Source organism: Lipotes vexillifer, unplaced genomic scaffold (genome assembly GCF_000442215.2).
Source record: "Lipotes vexillifer unplaced genomic scaffold, Lipotes_vexillifer_v1.1 scaffold232, whole genome shotgun sequence".
NCBI lineage: Eukaryota > Metazoa > Chordata > Mammalia > Artiodactyla > Lipotidae > Lipotes > Lipotes vexillifer.
Window position 1 is genome coordinate 4,147,348 of NW_006793997.1, and position 11,751 is coordinate 4,159,098.

At 39.0% G+C, this 11,751-nt stretch overlaps 1 protein-coding gene across 1 annotated transcript in view; it reads right to left on the minus strand.

Annotated features, from left to right (window-relative positions):
* Window positions 1-11,751, minus strand: part of MRTFB (myocardin related transcription factor B) — a 138,091-nt gene that overhangs the window by 54,957 nt on the left and 71,383 nt on the right. Inside the window, exons 2-4 of the mRNA XM_007466962.1 lie at window positions 4,238-4,303; window positions 2,087-2,142; window positions 872-947 (exon numbers count right to left, since the gene is read on the minus strand). Of these exons, the coding sequence (XP_007467024.1) occupies window positions 872-947; window positions 2,087-2,142; window positions 4,238-4,303 (198 nt within the window). The remainder of the gene's footprint in view (window positions 1-871; window positions 948-2,086; window positions 2,143-4,237; window positions 4,304-11,751) is intronic.

The following is an 11,751-nucleotide window of genomic DNA, read 5'->3' on the forward strand; positions in this document are numbered from 1 at the left end:
TATAATCTAATACTCTGTCATATCAACCTAATTCTAATACTAACTCTATCATTAGGCCAGAGAACACAAATCTAATCTTCCTCCTACCTAATAACTGTCTCTAAATGTTTGAGAAGTTTCTGTTTCTGCTCCGGGTTTAACACTCTCAAGACTATCACAGGGTCAAAGCTCCTTAGTCCACAAATTAGTCAGTAAAGCAAAACAATGAAAGAAAATGTAACTCAGGAATTTAATGGTGGAGATACCAGATTTCGAGAATGCTCTGTTTTTAGAGAGAAAAACATCACGGCCTGAGCCACATGTCTCACCAAAGATGGAGTGGAACTGTCCTTACTAGCTTCCTAAGAGATGAGGCTCAGTCATCGAGAAAATCTGGTGGGTCAGGTGGAGCTACTTTGTGATAATGATCAGATCAAGCTGGATTGTTGTGGGTTAAGTAGCAACAAAGAGAAAATGTCAGGTATGGGCCTTGCCCCAGGTAGACCTAACAGGGTCCGAGTCGTTGAAAATCTAGGGTTAGACTTGTGGCTGTCATACCCCTTATGACTTAATGAGCAGGCACACATCCCTCACTGATGAAGAAATCCTCTGGACCGAAAAATGTTTTTCCAGAACAGTATGGTAGAGATACCTATAGCACCCCCAGCTGGCGGGCAAGAGTCAGTCCATCAATTGGCTATTTGGAGAATCAAACCTTCCCCATGTATCTAACATAACATTTTTAGCTTTGGGTCTTCATGTTGCTATCCAGTTTGGAGGATGTCAGCCTGTGGGGTAAAAAGTTATTAAAATGGGAATAAACAGAAATGGTGGAATTCTCACTTCTTTTCTTGAGAAAATGTAGCAAAAGCAGCAGAAACAGAATTTTTACCTTCTAAAATGTGCATCCTGACAAGTTCAGAACGATCTGGTCGGCTCCGAATCTTGTGCTTCAAAAAGTTTTCGGTCTTTAAAAAAGAGAGAGAGAGAAAAATTCTTACCATAAATTGTTTATGGTTTATTGTAGTTTTACATTTTTTTCTCAAGGTACTCTATTTAAATAAATTGTATACTCTTTTGATCATGATTTTGAGAGGAAGAGTAGAAATTAGTACTTTGAAAAACTATTATCCAATACATGATTTAAATTGCAGCCTTCAAAGTTGTACAGGGATTTGAAGTGTATGCTGGTATAAAGTAAGCACTTTATAAACTTTTATTTTAAAACGTGGAAAAGGCAAAAAGACTCATAATTTTGAAGATGACTTTTGAACAGAGGATTTGAACATTTAAATATCTAAAATCAATAAAATCTACACTTCAGGTCAAGTAAAAATCCATCTAAGATAACACATTTCCTAAAAATCCTAATGTATTTTCTGTGATGAATTCCTATCTTTAATCATACTTTCTTATTCAGAACTGTACTCAATTCTAAACAATAAGGCTTTAAAATGGGTTTTGTATTTTATAAGACTCTAAGGGATCATTATTGCATCCTGGGAAAATTCTTAAGGAATTTTTGGAACATGCTTATTTTCATATTGCATGATAGAAGTTTCCTCTAAAACAAAAAGAATAATGGCACTTTTAAAGAAAAATAATAAACACCAATTTAGTGTGCAACTATGATGGAGTCATTTCAAAGAATAAAACAGAGCTGAATATGGCAATATTTCTCATTCAGCCAAATTCTCCCACGCTTGGTCAAATGTACTGCTAACATAGACCAAGGAGGGAAACGAAGGAAGGATCCGGTGTCAGTACATCACTTGGGCTATCTGTCTGCAGAGGTAACAAATGGCAGAATTACTCCATCATTATTCTAAAAACTGTTGTTATGCTCCAAAAGTAAGAAAAAAGTGTGATTTGTCCTTTATGTACAACACTAGTTTACTAGTTTTAAAAGAACAAAATTTGAATGTCCTGTATTTTCTATAAACCTCCAAGATAAAACTACCCCAGGATATATTACTCTATATGCCATGTATCCTGAAAATACACTATATTTTCTCTATTGATATACGCAGGAGTAAGACTGTTACTTGTCCACAGGTACTTTAATACAAAAGAGAGAAGCAGAATATTTTCAACTGAAATTCCTTACTCTGGCTCGTTCCAAGCTTTTTATCTGCTCGTGGAATGCCGCTGGGCTCTTCAGGGCTGTGAGAAAAAGAAATCATTTCCATGGTATAAATAGAGGAGTTAATACTTCAGTCAAATGTTACAGCGTATCATGGTGATGTTTTCTCTTAATCTGATTAGTGTGCCTCTACAGTTCCATTTATTTCCTAGTTCCTTTGGGAGATCTGCAAAATTGAAATCTTAAATGTTTCAGAATTAAAATTATGTGTTTCACAAATAAAACAAGTTAACATTCACAACAGAGTTGTATACATAATGGCAATGCATATATCAGGTCAGACTAGTTCCAGCCCATAGTTGGGGCAAATTACCATTACCAAGGGAACTGTTTGATGGTTCCTTAACAGGTCTTTGCTCTTATGGCCCTACAAGTTACTGGGAAAAGCCCACATGTCCTCAGGGCATTTAACGTTGGAGTGATCTAGCCTTGAACTTGAGGACACTCTGCAGTTCATGTCTAAGAGATCAGAGTTACCACTTACTGAGAACCCACAACACACTTAGCCCCATGCTCTGTGGCCCATCACAATTATATTGCTGCTCATCATCACAACAGCCTTGTGACATAGGTATTAGCCCCAGAACAGATGAAAGGCTCAAAGAGGTTAAATGAATTCTTGAAGTTATACGGCTAGATGGTGGTCAAAGCGGGATTTACATCTAGAATTCTGAATTTGGCAGGTTCATGCTCTTTCTACCATACCACAATGCAACTCACTCTAAAGACAAGTGATTCCTTAATATGTTAACTTCTAGTACATTATTCCAAAGTCCCAGAGAGCAGGGAGGCAGTGTTTATTAAAACATCACATACTACAGTATTTCTATCAATTATCTTTGCCAAATCTTCTGTGTGTATGTCCACTGCTGTCTGATTACACCCTGCACTTATCACTATGGGCAGTCAGAGAATGTGGATGGAATGCAGGACTAGGCTTAACCTGGGCTATCACCTCCCAATATTGGCCAATCAGCTCTTGGTAACATTCTTTTCAATTCTGGTACTTAAAGCATTGCAAAGACTCACAGAAGCCCAGCCCAAACAGGTTTGGCCAGGGACCAGCTCCTAAAAGCAGACTACAGCTGGCTTCACAGTGGTATTTAAAGCACCACACTTTGATCCTGTTTGATTGATTCATATCAGGAATGCAGTGGTGAAGAAATCTGGCAGATTATCAAACCAGCTTCTGATAAACTGGTTTTATCACAATGCTAGATTTAAAATATGTAGATACTCAATTAATAGTAGTTCAGAAAAAAAAGTTTTCACAGGGAAAAACATCTCCTTATCACAGAGAAAAATCGTTCCTTATCACAAACCAAAAAAAGGCAATAGCAGTGACTGTGAAGACTGGGAAGCATAAGAACATTTTGTAATTTCTTTCTAGTTTCTTAAACCAAATAAGTTACTTCTTGGAGAAATCAATTTTTAGACAAAAATCCCCAAATAATGCTAACAGCCGACACAAAACCACCACTCTTCTCCTCTAAAATATAAAATCACCTCCAAATTTGGTGATTAAAGGTAAAGAAGACAACTTGGACAAATATTCTAAAATTAACAGACTCTCAAAAATGAAGGAATGAAGCCTAGAGCTACTTGGGAAAATATCCGTACTTGGGCAAGAAAGATTTTATTAATTATAAATAGAATGTTTATTAGTCCTGTAATTGAGATACATAATTATACAGACTATACTATAGCATCAAAGATAATTAATTTGAATTAAAGTAGAACCAGGTTTTGAATTAACTTATCATGTTACTTTTGCCAGTATCATTGGATTCATTATCTAGAGTGATTGTTTCAGTTATTTTAAAGCTAAAAGTAATGCTGAAGTTTGAAGTAAGAACTGATGTTAGTCTAATTACAGAGCTTTAAAGGTATTCTTTGATAATATAAAATTCGTGTCTATCTTTTAAGTTGCATCTGGTTTCCAAAATGTATTCTAAATGATTCTGTTAGGTTAGCAATGCTGATGCCTGGTTTTTCCTTATAAATTGTATATGGATTAAATGGATACCACTGAAAGTAGAGTGTGAAACAGCTTCTTCTTAGACATGCCCATTTTGTTACATCACATTAGAAATGACAGTGACACTTCAATCTTACGTGGCATGATGCCCTGGTCCACTAGTTGTTCTCTCGTCCTCCTTTGTTGCAGCCTCAGCTGGAGCACTGTGAAAAGGAAATAATCACCATTGGAGTTAACAGGCAAACTGTAGGGTCCAACTTACAAAGTTCCAGAGGAGATACAATTAAGCTTACTTAAAAAGCTTATATTTCATGATTGAATAAGGATACTACCTGGCACCATTCAACCTGTCCAGAAAAAAAAAAAAATCAGTTTGTAATTTCTGCCTTTTGGGTGAACTCTGAAGTTCTCTCAGCTTATCTTTTGTTTAGTCAGTTAATAATCTCAAGTTGATGATTAAAGCTAAGTATTTGTTGTTTAAATACAATCACATCGTACTCAGCAAATAAACAAAAATAGTTGGCTTATATATTCTTATTAATAAAAATAGAAATGTGAGATACCTTGACATTCCTTAGTTTTTTTAAAAAACAAGTTAATAGCAAAAGTGTATTTTAAGGAAAGATTAATGTATTTGGAGGAACTCACTCCATCTGGAAATTTTTTTTTTTTTTTTGCGGCACGCGGGCCTCCTACTGCTGTGGCCTCTCGCGTTGCGGAGCACAGGCTCCGGACGCGCAGGCTCAGCGGCCGGGGCTCATGGGACCAGCCGCTCTGCGGCACGTGGGATCTTCCCGGACCGGGGCACGAACCCGCGTCCCCTGCATCGGCAGGCGGACTCTCAACCACTGCGCCACCAGGGGAGCCCCTGGAACAAATTTTAAATAGCTTTAATGAAGGCCAACTTCATAATAAAAATTAGACCTATGAGATATTACTGATGACGCAAAGGAAAATTTCTGAATTAAGACTTTGAAGTTTAATAATCTTTGCAAAACATAACACTGCATCTCACTCCAGAAGTTCTAAGAAAGCCACAAATCAATTGGTACCTAATTATTTTAATTAAAAGAGTAAATAAATCATTAAACTTGTAGAAAACAAGGTATATACATCATAAAATGTGGAAATCCCGCTTGCCAAATTTAATAAAATATATTTTTTCCCCTAGATTTCTCAAGCAGATTCCTTTCATAGCATCTCTATGTTTTTGTCTGGAAAGTGAGCTGATTTCAAAAAAGAGTAATATATGAAGTAACTTTGAAAAATATTTTCCTTGGTTTGCCTTACGTTCAATTTTAAGTTTCCATTTTTAATTTTTCTTTCAAACCATGGATGAAAACCAAGGTTAGGATTATTAAGGGTCCGCCTAAGGGTTGTCAATATGAAAAAAAAAAAATTAGCTATGTGTATTTCTTAAATGGTAGGGAAGGAAGACAATTTTTTAGCAAGGGCGTGATGAGGCTGGCTTGGACCAGGCTCAAATGCAAGGCACATAACGGCTCCTACTTGCAATTAACCCCAAGACCTGAAGATGCAGGGCCTGTGGCCCTCATATCCTTTGCTTTTTGCTTGCCCTTGTGCTGACTGCAGAGCAGAGCCCAATCTTAGATATATTTTAAATATATTTTCATATTCATTGCTAGATATGAATGTTATCCTTTACTTAACACTGAAAAAAAAATTTTATACGCTTCTTTTGGGGGCCACAAAGCTTCACTGACATCCCATTTAGAACTGAAGCAATTGACATAAGATTCTATTACACACAGCAAAAGAAAAACTTAGAGTCAAAAAAATATATGTACGTTTCTCACATTAAAATGTTCTGCAGTTCTCTGAATCAATTATGCTCTAACACAAAGATCTTTTCCCTGATAACTTATAGTTTATTGAGAATAGTATGTTCCCACTGTACTTTACTAGGAACAGAAATAACCAAGGAGATGACCTGTGGATCTGATAGCACCCAAACGCCTGCATACTCCGACATTCTTCTATGAATGCCGAAGTTAATTCTTGTCTGAAATCAAGGTGGTCATATTCGAGAGGCAGAATACCAAGAAAAGGAATACTGAGAGGAGAAAAGGGTCAGAACAATCTCTAGTTCAAAGGCTGACACTTCTGGAACACGGTGGCCCACGTCTGTTGCAGAATCTCTAGCAGTAGTATTTTTCCTTTCTCCCACGGGAGTCTTCAAAGAAAGGAGTAAAATAGAAAGGGTAATGAAAATATCATCAGCCTCTTTTTTGGTTTAAGACAAACAAAGCACCATACTAGTGAGACAAATGTGTCAAACACAATACATATTTCTAGGCGAATGGCATCTTGGAATGAGAGATACATTCACAACAACATGGTGACAACAGCTTATTAGTCTTGAAGCATCTCCTGACTGTATGCTGGTCAGCTGTCCTCATGTGCCTTCAGAGCAGTCCTGTCAGCTGTATTATCTTTCACCAGATACTGCATTTTCATGCTGTTGTGCGAAGGTATCTGTTGCCATGAGGGTAATACGCAAAATGAATGCATGTCACCAACCACCAATTGTTAAAATAAAACAAAAACATTGTGTTTTCCATCCATTTTTCTTCACGACAAAACAATCAATCCTATTTATTTCATACTGCTCGAAGGTAGGAGAATAATCTTCCCAATCAATGCTCTCATTACCTATTAATTTTCCCAAGTAGCAATATCCTCACACTACAAATATCACTCAAAGCAGGTGTGGCAGGCAGCCTTCCCCAGGCATGTTCATTCATTAAGAGCCTATTTATTAAGGTGTCTGTTAGTGACTGCAGGGTGCATGCATGGGAAAGAACAGCAGCAGCTGTGAATAGAAGGTCTGTTCTTAGGCAGAGACATTAGGAGGAACATGAATGGAAGAGGAGGCAAATAACCAGCCATGTTGTTAAGACTGCAGATTACCCAGCTTGATTTAGTTTTCATCTATACCAAAAGGTGGGCAGCAGGGGACACATTATGTTGAATATAAGGCACTATGCCCTATCGAGAGACTTGGGTACGTTGCCGCTTTGGGTCAATGTTAAAACACAATTATAGTATTCGTTCATATCAAATACAACCAATCACTCGCAACCTGATGGAGGCTCTTCTGAGTACTAATGATTATAAAAAGTACCTATCAGATAGGTACAGGCTCATAATTTTGGACAATAGCAAACTTCCTTTTACTCTTTTCCACTCATCAAATGAGTGGAAAAAAAGAAAGTTAACACAATAAATGACAAGCAATACCTGTCCCTTAAAGGCAGACCACCCAGGCCGGGAAGAACATGGCTTGAATGATGTAGACAGCTGAACTGTCCTGCAACACTAGAAAGCTAGAGCTGCCCAGAGGTGGGCAGAGCTTATCCAGACCGTGAAGGGGGAAGAGACCCTAAATAGAGAGGGCCTGACTCTTAACGATCATAGAGGTATTCACCGTTGTGGGCATGTGAGCATTTCAAGATGCTTTATCAAGTTAACCCTGGAGACCATCTTCCTCCCTTTGCAGCCTCCAAACTCACGTCTGTGTGGAGGGCAGGACGGCCCAGATCACTGAATGCTACTGGGCCTGTTGCACAGTTGCAGTTCTTAAAACCAATGGATAACCCGGTAGGCTGGCTGATCCCTGGAAACCTGACATACTCTGCACACGTTCACGAGACTGCACTCCTGTAGCCACAAACAGAAGACCAGACGCTGGTCCAGCACTGCTTTCCTGTGGCAGCAGCGGGTGGTGGTGGTGTATGGCTGCCTAAGAAGCCAACCTCGGGGCAATGGCCTTGTGTTTGAAAACAGACCTGAGAGCATTCGCCCCCAGTGCCTTGCTGAATTGATAAATTGTGCTACTGGGCTGACATCATAGCTTCCAACACATTAGGAAACTGACTAAAATTCAGCAACTCCATGGTCATCTTACAAATAATTACATGCCAGAAAAGAAAACATGTAAATCCACAGAATTCTGGAAGGAAAAAAAAAAGAGTTCAAAACACTCAGTGAGTGAGCAGCTACATCCTTTCAGAAAACAAAGGACACAGTAATAATGGCGTTGAAATAGAATTCATGTTACGACTGCTCACATTTGAACATTTTCAAAGAATGTCTTTATCTTTGAAACGTGTAGAAATGAAAATAATCCGATACATGGACCTAAGAAGTCCTTACGTTTAAAATGGGTGGGGTTAAACCTGTTTCATTTTCTCAAAAAGGTGGTGGTGGGAGGGTGGTGGCACACAGGTGTTAACAGCCTATCTCATTATACAGCTAGCACTGTATTCTCTGTGCAAAAACCGTTACCACAGGCTGAGAAGTCTATAACAGCTCTCTTTCCCGATGACAAAACTCACAAGAGGTACTCAAAGGACCTCCATTAACAGAAGGAGATGAGGTTACAGAGCCATCTGCTTACCCTTTGTGTCACATCTTTCTTAACTAGCCTGAGTCCAAGGTTTTTATTTTTTATTAAAAAGAAAATAAATCTCTTTACCTATTAAAAGAGTGATATATGTTCATTACAGAAAATAAGGAAATTTTAAAAAGGAGGAAGAAGAAACCAAAAAAGAAAATCACCAATAATATCATCAACCAGAGAGACTACTGTTACCATACTGGTGTATTCCTCTGTCTCTTAGCTAAGCATAATTTTTTTTTTTTTTAAAGAAGATGTTGGGGGCAGGAGTTTATTAATTAATTAATTTTTTTTGCTGTGTTGGGTCTTTGTTTCTGTGCGAGGTCTTTCTCTAGTTGTGGCAAGCGGGGGCCACTCTTCATTGCGGTGCGCGGGCCTCTCACTATCGTGGCCTCTCTTGTTGCGGAGCACAGGCTCCAGACGCGCAGGCTCAGTAGTTGTGGCTCACGGGCCTAGTTGCTCCGCAGCATGTGGGATCCTCCCAGACCAGGGCTCGAACCCGTATCCCCTGCATTAGCAGGCAGATTCTCAACAACTGCGCCACCAGGGAAGCCCAGCTAAGCATAATTTTTGATTCTCTGCTTCTACATACTATGATCACACTGTACAATGATAAACGTTCTTGTTATTTCAATGGCTACATAAAATACTCTGTTGGGTGGACATGCATAGTTTACTAAATATACCCCTATTATTTATCACTTAGGCTGTTTCCAATTTTTACAACTACTACAACTAATGCTATGGTGGGTTTTTTGTGTATAAAGTTTATTCCTTATTTTTAGTTATTTCCTTAATTCCTAAAAGGAAGATTCCCTATGTGGTCCATATAAGGCATGGCCATAAAGTAAGGAGACTATGCAAACCATCATCTTTGAAATTATAGTAGAGGTGTGAAAACATGGATACAGACTACTTTATATCTGTTGCATTTAGAGAAAAAATTTTAATTAATTTTTGAATTTTTACAAGATGACGTGTGTTATTTCTTAGGACTAACATTCATGGTTTCCAATTGCATTTCAACAAAAAGAAAAATGCATATAATTATGAAAATTCTACTTAAGTGTTATGCCTTGTTACAAGAGACAAAAACAATATTCTGTCAACATAAATGTTTTCAACTTGCTCTTTTTTTAATACAAGAAAAGTAAAAACTTAATTTTAACCACCATTCTGAAAAATGAAAGGTAGCTCATCTAATGGCAAAGAGGAAATGTCATTCTTATTCATCATCAGAAATAGTTTAGAATTAAAAAGTATCATCTCTGGGCTTCCCTGGTGGCGCAGTGGTTAAGAGTCCGCCTGCTGATGCAGGGGACATGGGTTCGTGCCCCGGTCCGGGAAGATCCCGCATGCCGTGGAGCGGCTGGGCCCGTGAGCCATGGCCGCTGAGCCTGCGCGTCCAGAGCCTGTGCTCCGCAACGGGAGAGGCCTGCGTACCACAAAAAAACAAGAAAACAAAAAAACAACAAACAAAATGAATGCTGGAGAGGGTGTGGAGAAATAAAGTGCTTTCAGAGCAAAATTTTAGGATTAGTTTCCAATATTAAAAAAAAAAAACCCTCAAAATAGAATAATGTCTTTCACATAATAGTTATACCCCCTTCAAAATTTTTAGCTGCTTTTTGAACCAAGGTATGTCTTTCCTCTTTTGTTTCTATAAGTAGAATGTTTGAAATGTTTCCATAATATGACATAAAGTGCCTTTTTACTCTAAAGAAAAAAAACCACATTATGCAGCATTTTAGTAACATATAGCAATTTGGCATGAGTTGAACAAGCCAAAACAAAGCACAGTTTTGGGCCAGGGGATTTGCAAGGGGACATCTGAGGAACGTATATAACAAAAACAAGGCAGAAATGACACTTTCTGGGAAGCAGTATGGCAGGCAGCCATGGTCTTAAGAAATTCTTTATAAATAGCTAGTTTCAGTTATGGGGTATGAAGGAGGGTGGGATGAGTGGGGACAGGGCATGGGGGTGGGGATGAGCAGCTGCCTGCAAGCCAAAGAGAAGATCCAACGTATATTATTTAATTACAGGACACTGGACAGAATAAACTGCAGAATCATGAGGGGAGGAAAAAACACCCCAAAACCCTGAGCCAGTCAAGTAAAGGCTGGGTAAACCAGTGGCAAAAGCAAAGATGGGAAACTGAAAAATACTCGAGAATTGACTATGTATTGACTCTGAAGATAATATTAGACAAAGAACAGACCCTGGTTTCAGTTTTTAAACATTTGTTTAAAGATGTTTGAGTAGTTAGGAGAATGAAATAGTTGTACTTTGGCAAAAATTTATTATGCATTTGTTTAAAGAGTGTTAATTTAAGGGCCTGGTCCTATAAAAGCAAGACAAGTTAGAAAAGCCAACACCTTCATATTATCTTTTGAACTTAGATACAGGAGGGATTAACTGGCCCCTAAGTAATACCTTAGAACAGTTAACATTTGGGGGCCCCATTCAACCCTGATTTCAGTGTTCTATCAAGCAGCTGGTTCAGCAGTAAAGTTTACAACTGCATTTGTTCAATCAGGTAGGGGCAAATGACATCTTGAAAAAAATCTGTATCACAAGAGCAAAAGACTGATGGACTGCTTTTCCTGTTCCTCAGAAGTAAATGTTTAAAAAGCTGGGCTTCCCTGGTGGCGCAGTGGTTGAGAGTCCACCTGCCGATGCAGAGGACAAGGGTTCGTGCCCCGATCCGGGAAGATCCCACATGCCGCGGAGCGGCTGCGCGCGTGAGCCATGGCTGCTGAGCCTGAGAGTCTGGAGCCTGTGCTCTGCAACGGGAGAGGCCACAACAGTGAGAGGCCCGCGTACCGCAAAAAAAAAAAAAAAAAAAGCTGGTGGTGGTTATTATTATTGTTACTACTACTACTTTAGATAATCGGTTAAGATAACCACTTTTTTTTCCAAACATAATACCATAAGGATTAAAAAAAAAACTTTTTTAGAGCACATTTAGGTTTACAACCAAATCAAGAGGGAGGTACAGAGATTTCCCATACACCCCCTACCATCAAATGTACTGAGCCTCCCCGTCATCAACAGGATTAAAAAAATTTAACTCCCTAAAGTTTCCCGGGGCTTCCCTGATGGCGCAGTGGTTGAGAGTCCGCCTGCTGATGCAGGGGACGCGGGTTCGTGCCCCGGTCCGGGAGGATCCCGCATGCCGCAGAGCGGCTGGGCCCGTGAGCCACGGCCGCTGAGCCTGCGCGTCTGGAG